The sequence below is a fragment of the Canis lupus genome, chromosome 11, assembly GCF_048164855.1.
Source record: "Canis lupus baileyi chromosome 11, mCanLup2.hap1, whole genome shotgun sequence".
In the NCBI taxonomy this organism is placed as follows: Eukaryota; Metazoa; Chordata; class Mammalia; order Carnivora; family Canidae; genus Canis; species Canis lupus.
Window position 1 is genome coordinate 10,985,001 of NC_132848.1, and position 15,511 is coordinate 11,000,511.

The following is a 15,511-nucleotide window of genomic DNA, read 5'->3' on the forward strand; positions in this document are numbered from 1 at the left end:
CATGGAAGAAAAAGGAAAATTATGAAATAAATAATTATTAGAAGATCTTATAATTTTTAAAAATCCTGAATAAGTTATATCAGTACAGATTTGGCATAATCTTTGAAACCTCTTGACTCTGTAACACTGATCTAAAGATTGATGTTCAGAACAATGTCCTTGAGATACCTGTGTGCTCCTCTCCCAAAGACTCAAGTATCTTTAATTTTAAATACATTATCAGAAACATATTTTTGAAATATTTTCAGCAAAGTTTTAAGTAAAATAAGTGTCTTGAAGAATTTTAGAAAATAAAATGATCTACAACATTATTTCTCAAATATTCTTTCTATTAATGACTCAGTATTGTCACAGAATAAAGCTTCAGCTGCTTCTTAATCCCAGGTATTAATGGGAGGCCTGAGGTTCATTTTAGGCAAGTTGAGCATGGAAATAGTCAACTTTAATTTCCCAGTATTCAATACAGTTTAGTTCAGTTATGGTAAGCACTTTATATACATTCATTCAATCCATCAAACCTTTGTAGAAGTGGCATTATCATCCCTACTTTAGAGAAAGGAAGGTTGAAACTTGGAGAGGCTCAATAACTTGTCCAAGGTCAACAGAGAGCCAAGATTCCACCAACTTTGTTTGACTTCAAAAGACACTACATTTAATGAAGTCATTGTTTTCAGATGTTCATGCTCTCCATGTATTTTATGTTACATGATTTTCAACAGCAGAGCTCTCAGACCCAGTTGTTTGGTCATACATTTCAACAATAATAAAGTGGGGGTGCTTTTTCCTATAAACATTTTAAATAGTGCATATTTACTGGCCACATATTCTGTGCCAAACACTGCATATGTATTAATTCTTTGCTTCTCGCAGCAACTTGTGAGTGTGGTAGTATAATTACTACCATTTTGCAAAGGAATATTCTGTGCTCTGTGACTCAACACTCTGCCTTGATTCTCCATCTCCATTGCTGGATGCACCTTCCCTACTTATATTACAGATTCCTTTTCACCTTCCTAACCTGTGACTTGCCACTTTTGGAGAACCCCAGAGCTCAGTCCTCTCTCCTCTGTCTCACTCCACTACAGTGCCTCATGTGCACACACACATACACACACGCACATGCACTTAGAAATTATGTACTTTTAATTGTATATAAATACATAAAATCAATATTTATATCTGATTATAGATACACACACTCTTCTAAGATACAGTGCATCATACATTTAATGGTATATAAATAAAAGTACTAAAAGTAAAATCATTGCAATAAGTATGTCCCACAGGCAAATGAAAAGGTGCTCCACATGGCTATTTATTGAGGCAACGTACACTAAACTTAAAGTGGGATATCACTATAGATACATCAAAAGAGTTAGCATGAAACAGACTGAGAAAACCAAGTGCTGGTGAGGATATGAAGCAAGGGAAACTCTCATGTTAGAGGGAATATAACTCATGTTAGTGGGAATATATTATTTAACATTAAAATATGTCCTCAAAAGGTCATCTATTACTTTCATCAAGTCAACACCATTTGCTTTGGGGAAGCGCCGTATTCTGTTGGGGCTGTTCATCATACATTCCTGCCTCCCCTACCAAAAGAGCAAAGAGTATATTATATCGTTGGACATAGTGATTAGTGTAATGGTCAGCATTTGCTTCAAGCTAAGTTACTAGGAATCTTTTAGGGGTGATCCAGTCTCATTTCTTTCTCTGGCATCATAACCTTTCAAGATAATATAGACTTGTGGCTGCTGGGGCCATCTTATCATAAGATAAGGAAAGCCTTTTCTAGGCAAGGAGAGATAGGATGCCTATGATATTACTGAACTTGTAAGCCAGGAGACACCTTGAACTCCTGACTTTTGGAGGTTAATAAATTCCCTCCTGACCTTTGGTTACATTGGGTTTCTGCTATTTGTACTTGATGGTGTCCTCATATACTGTTGAGCTATTGCTCCTCATTTTCTTAATTTAAGATCCTAAGTTTTCTATTGCAATTTTTGCATCTATTTAGCTTTACCTAAGAGTGATAGGAAGGTATCTGAATGGAGGCCCATAAACTTTGAGCTTTATACATGCTTTCAAAAATTTATTTCCTTTGTATTTCTAAATATCTCCTAGTTTCCTTTAGAAATGAATGTCTTTGTTTTAATGAGCTGTATAGGGTAAATATCATTATTTTTATTTGATAGAAGGAAAAGATAATACAAAGAAATGGAATCATTGAGTATAACATCAAGGGAGATTGATAAAAGGTACAAAATAGGAATCAATATAATCTAATGCCTATCTCAACATATTTTCCATTAGAATTTGATGAATATATTATGTATAAAAAGAATTGATAATCTTTAGACTAGTACTTGACCTAGATTCTTAGGAGATATAGAATATGATTAATATGATTAATTCTTACATTCAACAAAGAAAATATCAATGTCTTTGGTACCAAAGTTCTGGTTGACTAAATAATTTCCCATTAAAATGCCTTTTTTGAGGCAGGCACTTGATGGGATGAGCACTGAGTGTTATACTTTATGTTGGCAAATTGAATTTAAATTTAAAAAATCCTTTTTTGCTCTGATCTTGTTAAAAATTTGATAAAGTTAATTTTGGGGGTTTATCAAATATTAATTCTACAAATGTTAGAATTTTTTCACAAAAAACAGAGTGGTAAACTATTTTTTAATGGGAATTTGACTTACAAAGAGTTTGAAATGTTAATCGGGCCTCTTAGAGTAAATAGGCTGTGTTGTGCAAGAACTCACTTTATTCCTTTTGAGGAAGAAAAGCTGCAAAAGTTGCAAAAGAAAAAGTATTACAAAAAAGTATTTCTTTTGTTATAAAAGTTCAGTTAATATTTGATGAATAATTCTAATTGAAAGTATCCTATATTCTAAGGCACTATTTTTCCTTTCCTTTCTTCAAATTGTCATTCTTAATTATTTGACTTTATGGATACCATTATCCTATCTTAACCCAAATTAGAAGAACAGGAATGGAAAAAAGCAAGAAAGACAAACAGAAAGAAGAGAATGACTATAGGGGATATTGGAAAAACATCCAAGTAAGACAATTAAATAGAGAAGTATTGACAAGTGAGAAATTGAAAGCCGCAGATGTTGAGGTTAGTATATTTAATGATTTACTGTATGATTAAAAAAATTAAAAATCAGCAGATATGTGATTCTTTGTTAAATAGGGTATTAGGTAACTGTTTAGGAAAAATAATATTTAAACTCTAAGAAAAGTGCTAAATCAAAACAAGAAGGAAAAAAAACCTTCAATATATCAAAAAGGAAATAAACTACTGACAAAGTTTTTCAAAAAACTGATAGGGATGAATGTCCTTAATATATAGTTTATACAAACCAATAAAAAAGTTAAGAGCAACAGAAAAATGAATAAAAGATATAAGTATATAATAAAAAATAAAATTGGCTACTGTCCGCATGAAAAAAATTCACTTGCACTATAAATTTTTTAACAACAAATTAAAATATAAATGCAATCTTCACTTAACAAATCAGAAAGGTAAAAAATGATAATATCCAAAGTTGACAAGCTCTGGTGGGATAGGTACTCTTAAAACATTGCTGGTAGCAATATAAAATAGTATACCCTTTCTGGAGGACAAGTTAGAATGATGTGCCAAATGTTTAATTAAGAACTACATACAGTCAAAGATTTGGGTAAAAGGATATTCATTCCAGTTATTTGTAATAGCAGTTTATTGGGAAATGGTTATCCAAACACAGCATTTATTTTTGAGCAGAGCACAAAGTAGGAATTTCATCGAATTTTCCCCGGGTGGCTAACTAACTGACCAAGCATCACGTACTGACTAGGTCAACCTTTCTCCACTTATATAAGACTACACCTCTCTTTCCACATCCACAGTAGTTTGTTTATAGGTATTTGATTCTCTTCCATTGATCTCTTTATTATCCCATGGCTAACATTACATAGACTTAGTGGCATGATTTTAGAAAGAGTCTTGACATTGGGTAGAACAAGTTTTTCTTGTTTTCCTATCGTTTCGAAAACATTTTGGGCTGTTTTTCCCCTCCCACCTTTCTTACTCCACATACTTTTTACAAATAGCTTATTAAGTTCCCCCCAAAGGTCCTTTTAAGATTTTGAGTAGAATTGAATTTGTGGATGCATTTGAGAGAAATGACATTTCTTCGATATTAAGACTTCCCATTCAATAATGTGACATAGACCTTCACTAAAGTATTTTTAGTGTATATGCCTATATCTATATCTATATCTATATCTATATAGCTATATATGTGTAATGGGCACAGATATAGCTATACACAACTTTTGTAATATTGACTCCTTTTTATTGCTATTATAAATGGTATCTTAAAATTTTAGCTTTCTGTTTTTGGCTGGTATAAAGAAGTGCAACTGATTGTTGTATACTGATCTTATATCTAGCAACTTAGAGGCTTTTTAATGTGTTTCCTTCCTGATGTGTTTCCTTCCACTTTTCCCTATATTAGGGGGATATTTGAGACCTCTGAGGTGTGGAAACTGTCAAACATCATTCAGGATGTGTGATTTGGGGTGAAGGCAGACAGATGGGTCACCCGGTCCCCTCCTGACTCTGGCAATAATGAAACATGGAGGAATTTCCTCTGAAGTGGTGTTCGTTCTCATAGGAGAGCCCTTGTCTCTTTGAGGTAAAGTGCTCAGGGCTTCTAGACTAGTGTTGTCTTCCTTTTGGGAGCTGGTTCCTTTTAAGTCTTCAGGTGTTAGCCCACATGTCACTTTCTCACTAATTACCCTATATTGGCATCTGCTAACTCTCACCTGTACCTGCCTTTATTCCCTATCACAGAATCCAGTTCATGCCCTTTATAGTAGGTAATGATCACACTTCATGAGTGTTTAATCAATTCTATCTGTCCTCTCCATCTACTGCAAGCTTCATAAGGGCAGGGACCAAGTCTGTTTTGATTATAGTACTCTTGGGTTTTTGATACCTGCCACTTAGCTCAATAAAGATTTGTGGACTGAATGAATGATTAAATATGTTAAATATCTGCTTCAATTTTTAATATTAATAATACACTGCATCATCATTTAAAATAGATTTTACTGTATAATTTTAACTCACAACTACCTCTAAAAATAGGCATTGTTAGTCCCAATTTGACAACTGAGGTGACCATGGCAGAGGGAAATAAGTAACATGGTCCAGAATAACAGAAGTCAGTGGAGTGAAAACAGAGCCCCAATCACCGAACTCCAAATCTAATTCAAAACTATACAGCAGGGGATCCCTGGGTGGCGCAGCAGTTTAGCGTCTGCCTTTGGCCCAGGGCGTGATCCTGGAGACCCAGGATGGAATCCCACATCGGGCTCCCAGTGCATGGAGCCTGCTTCTCCCTCTGCCTGTGTCTCTGCCTCTCTCTCTCTCTCTCTGTGACTATCATAAATAAATAAAAAAAAATTAAAAAAAAAACTATACAGCAAAAAAGAAAGAAAAAGCAAAGAAGGAAGGAGAGAATGCAAGAGAAAGGTACATGAGGGAGGAAAGTTCATTTATTTCTGAATTTTCCATGTCAAGAGCATATCATATCATTTATTCTGTTAAGAACTCCTTAAATCTCATACTTTAAATATTTTAAGAAACCTCATAGCTAAAAAAAAAAAAAAAAAAAAAAAAAAGAAACCTCATAGCTCATTAAAACATTTCAGGCCCGTAGACATATTAACACTTGCAAGCAACACTGTTCTACATGAATCATACAGTTTGCAGTTTTGAATAAGCCTCTTTTTCTCTGCTATGTCTCACCGGTATAAAACTCTCTGGTAAAATCCAGTCAGATAATCATGTCTGATCATTGTAAGAAGTACTTCTAACATGATTTAGTTTCAATTTCAAGTTCCAATTCATTATCTCATAATTCTTCTGCCTTAGTCAACATTACACAAAACTTTGGCTCTCTCTTAACATCTAAAAGCCAGATGAGAATATCTTCCAAGCTTTGCCATAGTTGTGAGGGTAGAAATAGAATTAATTTCTATTGGAATCATTTTTGAAAGAAGGAATACTACACTACATTTTCCTAGATATGACTCCTAAGGCAAGGGAAACAAAAGCAAAAATAAGTTATTGTTAGCACAGCAAAGGAAATGATCAACAAAACAGAAAGGCTTCCTACTAGATGGGAGAAGATTTGTAAATGATGTATCTCATGAAGGGTTAATATTCAAAAGGTATAAAGAACTTATTTAATTCAACACTGAAAAACCACATAGTCCAATTAAAAATGGGCAGAACTGAACATTTTTCCACAGAAGACATTTAGATGAAAAACAGATACATGAACAGATGCTCAACATCACTAATCACCAGGGAAATACAAATCAAAACCACAATGAGATATCACCTCACATCTGTCAGAATGGCTAAAATAAAAAAGACAAGAAATAACCAGTGTTGGTGAGGATGTGTAAAAAAAGGAACCCTTATGCACTGAGGGTGGGAATATAAATTGGTGCTTCAATATAGAAGTTCTTCAAAAAATTAAAATAAAAAAATAAAATTAAATTAAAAAAATTTTAAAAATGTTAAAAAATAAAAATAAATAAAAAATAAAAAATAAAATTAAAATTAGAAATACTGTATGGTCCAGTAATTTCACTGTTGAATATTTACCCACAGAAAATGAAAATACTAATTTGAAAAGATATATGCACTTTTATGTTTATTGCAGCATTATTTACAGTAGCTAAGATATGGAAGCAATCTAAGTGTCCACTGATAGATGAATAGATAAGGACAGTGTGTTTCACATATACATAAACATATATAAAATATATAAAATTTTATATATATAAATATATTTTATATATATAAAAATATTTATATTTATATATATATAATACAGCCATAAAAAAGGATGAGATAGTGCCATTTGAGACAACATGGATGGACCTGGGGGTATAATGCTAAGTGAAATAAGTCACGCTGAGAAAGACAAATACCATATGATTTCACTCTAAAAAATCTAAAGAATCTAAAGAAGTCGAACAATGAATAAACAGACAAAAAGCACAATCAGGCCCATAAATACAGAGAACAAACTGATGATGCCAGAAGGAAAAAGGGTGGGAGGATGGGCAAAATGGGTGAAGGAGGGTGGGAGATACAGGTTTCCAGTTATGGAATGAATAAGTCACAGGAATGAAAGGCACAGCAAAAGGAATATAGTCAAAGGTATTATAACAGTGCTGCAGGGTGACAGATGGTAGGTGCACTTGTGGCGAGCATAGCGTTACATATAAGCTTGTCCAATCACCATGTTGTACAACCGAAACTAATGTAACATGTATCAACTATATTTTTTAAAAAAGGACACTGCACTCAACAGTATTTTTATTTTAATCAATGATTCTCATTGATTTTAGTCAATGTTTCTACATGTCCCCTTTTCTTTCTTTGTTCCTAAACCTAATGATAAAATGATTGGTAATTTCCATTGATTCTGATTAGCAAGCTTCCTACTGTGAAGTTACAAGAAGGAAAGAAATCTCCTATTTTCCTCCGTCTCTGTGTAGTAAAAGACAAAGTACCAGCCCTTAAGTCAATAACACTATTTTTTGTGATTTGGAGGGGAAAACACTTTGCTGCCAAAGGGTAATCCTCATAGAAGAACTGAGAGCTAGGTGAAACACTCTGACAGATGAGGACCTTATTATAGAAGCTATTGACACAAGAACTCTAAATTGCTGAAAAGTACCACTCACCTCTCCCTGAACCCAACAGAGTAATGATATAGTATTGATGAAACTGTGTCTGCTGCCAGAGGACATAACAGTCCATTCTTAATCCAAAGTGGTTTATCAGGGATGGACAATGACATGACCTAGGGCTTAGAAAGCACCATCTCAGGTCTCTGACATACCCATCACTGAGACATCATATTCTATCAGCAGTGTTGCTTCTTGTCCACATTGTTTAAGAATACTCATGGCTTCAGCATGTGTGGTCCCGAGAAGCCGAATTCCATCCACACTAAGCAACCTGTCGCCAGGTTTGATGGTGCCCTCTCTGAAGGGAGAAAAAAGAAACAGTCTTCATTAGTGTAACATAACGGGGTTTCACATTAACAGTCGCTAAGCCAAAGTGGTTCTTTCACACTTTCTACCATCCATCCTATATGTATTTCCTTTTAAGCATCAAGGGTGATAGTAAGAGATGCAAGAGGTAACACTGAAAAGAAAATTGCTGCAATATGAAAGTCAGTAATAAGGAAATAACTGCATATTAGTCAATTACAAAGTTTCCCCCAGTTAACTCTTGGGGTGCAAAAGTACTAAATGCGTGTTTTCCCTTTTTGGGTTCTTACCTAAATATCTAAAATTCATTTATTAGAGCCCAGGAAATAGCATTTACCTATTTTTCCAAAGCCAGGTGAGCAGAAAAGCCTGCTGATTGCATTCAATTTATTATCAGTGAACCCAAATGCTATAGGGAGCACTGGTGAAAAATTTCCCTAGTCTATAAATTTCCCTATTGATTTATCAGGCCATTTTGGCAATCATTAAATTGATTCAGTCTCATATTCCCTGGAAGAGACAGGGAAATACTATTCCTTCTGCTGAACCACAGATACTCAAGGCAGTAGAAGAAGATGCCTCAGGACATTAGGGACGCCACTAAAACATAGCCAGGGAGCCTCCCAGATCATAACCTTCCTGCTTTGAGGGTCATGGATATGAGAAAGTCAAATGCGGGGATTACAAGTTTAGGATTTGAAAGGATAAACATCTCTGAAATATCTTTCACCTTGACAACTCTCTAGGAATTTTGACTCAATAGATCCCACTTCATCCTAAATTAATTTGTTTGTATGTTGCTCACAAACCAGTAGCTTGCTTCTGACATTTTTGTTAACCTCAACCTAAAAGTTAACAAGGAACAGAAATATTCTCATTTACTTCTGGAAGAAAAAAAATCACAGGAGAAGCACGAGAAAGGAAAAAGTCAAGATGTTTATGAAAATTTTGACTCCGTCTTATCCTCTGCAAAGGCAAACGTACTAGAACATAGGTGAGAAAACAGTATCTTCATATTCTCTTATTTTCTATTAAACACAAACTTTTTAGAAAAGTAAGTAACAGCATGAGTTTTGAAGGAAAATAAACCTGAATTCCTATCCTAGTTCTTCCATGTATTAGCTAACTGGCAAGTCACTTAAACATACTGTACCTCAGTTTTGTCACCTGTGAGTGTGGATAAAAAATACTTCATTTAGTAGGCAGTCGAGAGGATAAAATAAAATGTCTGCCAAGCACTTAGCATGTTTTCTGACACCTGGTTAAGTGCTCAGTAAATAATATGTATTATTACTATTTCTATTGCATAAGCGAAGATTTAAAAATTGTATCCTTGGGACGCCTGGGTGGCTCAGCGGTTGAGCGTCTGCCTTTGGCTCAGGGCATGATCCTGGAGTCCCAGGATCAAGTCCCACGTCGGGCTCCCTGCATGGAGCCTGCTTCTCCTTCTGCCTGTGTCTCTGGCTCTCTCTCTATCTCTCATGAATAAATAAATAAAATCTTTAAAAAATAAAAATTGTATCCTTGTTTGAAACACTGTGAAGACTCAGGGGTAATCAGAGCATTTTTCTCCTAGACTTCAATACCGAAAGCCGGGAGTTGTGGTCTCCTGCCTTGATGGAGTCAACTTTTGCTGTGGGAAATTAATACAAAGAGAAGTATCTCCTGAGACAGATAAGTTGTGTGTTTACTTTGGAGTCCCTCTCCCCAACCATGTTTATGATGTGAAAACTGAAGGAGCTGCCCCTTCGGACACTCAAATTAGTAAGGAAGAGAGGGTTCTAGACACTGACAATGTTCCTTCCCTTTTAGTACAAGTCACTTCCATCTGACATACATAATCATTATCAGAAGGTAATAATCATAAGAATGTTGATAATAGTAACAATCAAAACAGCACCACTTATCTTTCCAGGTGAGGAGATTAGCAACTGGAGATGATGCATGTCAAGTGCCTGCCTTATAAAAGCCAGCTGCCTTTGATGAAGTCTCTATCGCATGATAGGTCCCCTGCAAGGCCCTAGCCGGTCTTTTTGAGAACACTGGCAACCTTGAAAGGTAGATATTGTGATCTACATTTTACAGTAGAGGAAAACAAGCTCAGAACTCTTGAGTCACTTGCTGAACACGTAGGGTAGTTGGTAGTTATGTGTGGAGTCTGGAGTCAGACCTTCCTTCTCCTGCTTCCACAGCCCAAACAATTTCAGTTTTCACATTCCAACATATTTGCATACTATCTGTTTTTTAAGGTGAAATTTCTAATTCATCAACGTCTCTGTCAATGTCCCCAGCTTTGTTCAATCTATCTGGATAGGGACACAGAGGGATGAAGTTTACCTGTCAGCAGGTCCTCCAGGGCGAACACATGTTATTACAACTGGACGAGATTTATTTCGATCGTCATGTGCTCCTCCTAGCAAAAACAAACAAACAAACAAACAAACAAAAAAACCCAGCTCAACAATGCTTTCATTAAAAAGAATCACTTACAAAATGCCAGCCAAGAAATGAAACTATGTTTTGTCCACGTAAATTTTTTCCAAAAATCTTATTCATTTTATGTAGAATATGCTTTTGTAGTCACCATGTCTCCACCTCTCAATAAATATATGATTGTATTTGGGGGTGATATACAAAATATTTAACAGCTAGTGTCACAAGAGCATGAACTATTTACAAATACCAGCCTATTAGAACAACAGCCAGCAGGCGGGTATACCTGGTATCAATTAACCTGGGCTATAATACAGGTGAGTCGGTCTACAAACTGACGTAAGGGAAGCAACAACTGAAGAAGGTAAAGGTATATCAGTATTTAACACAAGAAGAAAAAAATTCAAGGGGCTGAAGTGCGTTCCATTAAAGGTGGGCTGTTCAAAAAATTCTAGGCAAATCTTGACAGACTATTTCAAAACAGTTGCAGTCTTAAATGGAGACTTTAATCCTGCATAAAGACAATTTCTGCTCAAGAATTCTTGGAAACATAGAAACTTCAAGATGGAAGGTAATGCATTATAAATTCTCTTCTAAATCCAGGGCCCCTTTGTGAACCTCCTATAATCTGTGCTTCCCCACTCTTCTTGAGACCCACCAGATGGCCTACTTACTCGACTTGAGGCAGCCCGTTTCACATTTGGACACATAGGGTGTTCGAAGCTTCTTTCTAATTATTTATCTGATATCTCTCTTCCTCCAACTTTCATCTCCTGGTCCTTGTTCTATTATTTAGAGCAGTGAAACAAAAATGTATGCTCTCTACTGTAAGGAACGTTTTCTAGGAGCTGAAAACAGTGATGATACACCTGCTAAGTTTCATATTCTTCAGGCTGGACATCTTCACTTTCTGAACTTTTCTGCATCTGATTTGATTTCTTTATACATCGCCATCCTCCTGGCTGCCCACCTGCTGGTCCCTAGTTTTCCAGTATCTTCCCCAGTACCTGCTTGGTAGAGCAGACTGGCATTTACCAAACTGGGAACAGGTAGAGAGGTCAACATAAGGAACCTAGCCTCAAAGAAAACTCAAAAGGCATTCACTGTTTCCGATGAAGGCAAATGCTTCCTTTCTGCTCACTTCTATTAAAAATGATTTATTCAGTCTGGCTGATGGATAAATCTCCAGTATTTCACTCTTTCCCTCAGTTTAATGGCTTCTTTCAAAGTTCCTCCTTACTTGCAATGCGAAATTCACAACTTCCTCAGAAAAGAATTTTAAAATGAAAATGATGACAATAAATTACAGAACGTTTACCCATATTTATATAAAAACAATTATGTAATTCCTCTTTTGCAAGGTGATCATAAAAAAGACAGGTCTGTTTGTTCCTGATGGGATGTTGATTTAGAAAAGGATGGGGGCTGAAGACAGTACACAACTTCCCACAATTTTGATTTGGTCTAAATTTAAATCTGTAACAGTAAATGCATGGCAAAGCATGAGTGAGCTCTCCGTTTCTTCATATGTGACGTTTTATCAGTATTTGAAATAATGAACCAAATTTAGCTTGTGATTCACTTAGGTTCTAGACTTTTAGAGCTGCAAAGCAAAACAGAGAGAGTATTCTCACGTGAGCGTCACTCACCTGGAATGCCTTTAAAAAATATCAGTGCCAGGGCCACAGTGCAAACCAAATCTGAATACTAGGCTCCATGTATTAGATGAGTAGACCTGTCTACATTTTTCTAGTTGAGAATGACTGACAGGGCAAGTTTCCTGCCCAAAGTGAAAAGGAACTTAGTGACAGAGAGCTTTCCCTATTACTCCAAGTCATCATCCTTAGGTTGGTGGCAAGGGAATTAACTGAAATTTAACTCCACAAGATTTAGGCTAGAATGTCATTTTCCCTTCTATAGGTGCCAGGTTCTATTGTTTGGGGGAGTCAAGGTTTTAGAACCTATGACATATAGCATTAGAAATGCAATTGCATTCAGCAGGTAAAAGCCTGTTTTATTATACCAACACTCATTCTAACCAGTTAAGAAGAAATTCAGCAACACGAAATGAATATGCTCCATCTGTGATATTGTCCTCCTTCCTCAAAGTCCCGGTGTTCTCACTGAAATGAAGTTTAGCTCACATTCCATCTATGCCACGATGTCTTCTCTGCCCTGATAACATTTACCCACAGTACTTTCTCAGTCTGCAACTCTTTTTGTGACTAATCGAGATTCCGAAGGGAGGGGGCCACCTTTTGGGCATGGAAGACCCTTCAGGTGGGCCTTAAACTCATCTAAAATAGAAATTCTTAATTTGATTCTCACGAAAACTTGTGCAAAATTCCACAAACTTTTACGTTCAACTAATGTACTAAGGGAGTTTTTAAAGCCTACAAAAAGGTAGTACTCATAAACTAAAACTGGTTCATTATTACTAAGGTTTTAAAATCAGTATAATGCTAAGAAGTCTATGTCCACAAATCTAGGCAACATTCAATTCTTTATTCATTTATTTATTAAGCTCCTACGATGTACCAGGTGATATCCTAGGCTCATAGAAAATTCTTCCTCTGCATGCACATGCAGATATTTGAAATTCCTGCAAATGGTGGTACAGGCATTTTGTTGATTATATCATCAGTTGTCTTGAGGTGGTTTCAAATGCTTCCATTCTTTTTTTGTTGCTAATGATAAATTACTGTTGTTTTAGCTCTTTCGTTAGCAATTTGATTTGTTATTGATTAACCATAGAGCAACAAATAATGAATATTTGCATCAACAGTATTTTCGACTGCAGCTTTTCAATAATTAGGCTTGTGGGCATGTGATTCAAGTGTGCCTCTGTGTCTGTTTTTTATTGCAAAAAAACAAATTTGTATATACCACCTTCTGAGCCAAAATTACTTTATATTGACTTTTTATTATATTCATCTAGTTCTTTTATACAGAAATTTGGGAATGATTAAGGTAAAATGTTCTTGTTGTTCCACCTAAAAATAGGAGCTGGTCAGGAAAAGGTAGTAACTGCTGGACTAAATCACTCAGTGAGTTCTGCATTTTCCATTTTCTCTACTGCTCACTTGGGTACTTTATCAACTTAGGTCTTAAATTCACTGGATTGTAACTCCTTGCCTGTCTTATGACTCCCCAGTACTTGGCCCTATACTGACATGTTGACATGTCCTTAATAAATATCTGATTGATTTGCTAAATGGTTGGCACAGAATGGAACATAATGTTTAAAGCTTAGTCATTTAAGACAAATCTATATTTTTAATCTAAATGAACACATTTATTTCTTGATGCATGTATGTTTATTAAGATGCTTAGTTAGCTTTAATTAATGTTTTAATAACTTGGATAAAATTTTGACCCTGGCAAAGTATAAAATATAATAGATAAAAACAAAAAAATCAAGATATGCAAAATTAAAAAAAATCTTTGATGCATACATAGTTCCCTATTGAACTTTACTGTCACACTAGGAATTATGAGTTGTTTATCTGTAGTCTTCAAGGTGTAGAACTGCCTATAAGAAAAATAAAATACTAAAAGCCAGAATTAAAGCTCAGAATTAATGGTTTTATGGACAAGCTGGAGTCATCTGAAATCTTTATTATTAATGTCATCCCATAATAAAGTAAGTTAAGCTGATGTATATAGGTTCCCAAGAGATTAGATTATCTTCAATTTTTGGAAGGCTACAATAACAAAATGTATTTCGGGAGAAAATAATTTAAACAAGTTGCATAATCCTAGTGTATTAAATCAAATCAAGCCATATTCATCTACATTTTTGACTCAGAGATATAGAAAAATATGAAGGGAAAACAAAACGCATGTTGAAAAGTGGTAAATCAGTAGAATGAATGAATTGACAAGGTTTATAGTGACTTCTTGTTCTGTATTAATGGGCTGAAAACAAATCTAGGTCATGATTCTGCTTTGATTCCTCCCACTCATTGCTTTATTTTTAAAAGAATGGGTGCGAGTATTATAAGGTGACTTTATGCAATAGAAACGTCTGTTGTTGTTTTAAGGATGACTTTCTAGTTCACTCCCAATATTTCATTGATAAATTCTCCAAGAATATCTGATGGTTCATATTTTCTAGCCACCACCTACCTCGTATTACAAAACCAAAGGTATTTCCTTCTTTATGTAATGTGACCTCCACTGTTCGGAAAATAACACTGGATCCTTGAACAGCTGAATGCAGAGGAAAGAGAAATATAAGTCTTAAGTCATAAGAACATTTCCAATTTTTCTGATGTGGTATAAGACATTACAGATCTCTGCTGCCAATAATTCTTGTTATGAGTAATAAAAGGGTGATAATTTATTTTCAAAGACAATGTTAGAAAAAGCACTTAGAATGTCAATACACTCAATACCATACAGATACCATACAAATAAATTGTCTGCATAAGTGACTTAAGGCTCAGGCCCCCGTGGAATCAAAATTATAGGTACTTCCTTTCTTCTTATGTAGCCAGCTTACAGGGAGAGCATAATAATCACATTGTTAAAACTCTGTATAACAAGAGAGATAATCTTCATATAATCCATAGAATTATTTCCCCTTTGTAACATATTAGGAAGATGCAGATAGATTTTCTGACATGATGTACAGCAATTAAGAAAGACAACCCAGGGATCCCTGGGTGGCACAGCGGTTGGCGTCTGCCTTTGGCCCAGGGCGTGATCCTGGAGACCCGGGATTGAATCCCACATCGGGCTCCCGATGCATGGAGCCTGCTTCTCCCTCTGCCTGTGTCTCTGCCTCTCTCTCTCTCTGTGTGACTATCATAAATAATAAATAAAAATTAAAAAAAAGAAAGACAACCCAAATCAAAGTTGGAGGGCAAAAAAAAATTCTATGTACATTCAAAATATTACTCTGTCTAATAAAATAAATATTTACTTAATTTTATTTGATATCAACTGTGTATGTTTTATTTGCCTGCTTATTATTCTTATTTCACAAAAT

The 15,511-nt window shown here is 35.3% G+C and overlaps 1 protein-coding gene across 19 annotated transcripts in view; it reads right to left on the bottom strand.

The window, feature by feature from the left end:
- The window catches only part of GRIP1 (glutamate receptor interacting protein 1), a 658,587-nt gene that overhangs the window by 120,546 nt on the left and 522,530 nt on the right, over window positions 1–15,511 (bottom strand). For all 19 annotated transcript variants that reach the window (XM_072843166.1, XM_072843164.1, XM_072843159.1 and 16 more), the window contains 3 exons: window positions 14,647–14,730; window positions 10,423–10,498; window positions 7,932–8,077 (listed from right to left, as the gene is read on the bottom strand). In XM_072843166.1, the coding sequence (XP_072699267.1) occupies window positions 7,932–8,077; window positions 10,423–10,498; window positions 14,647–14,730 (306 nt within the window). The remainder of the gene's footprint in view (window positions 1–7,931; window positions 8,078–10,422; window positions 10,499–14,646; window positions 14,731–15,511) is intronic.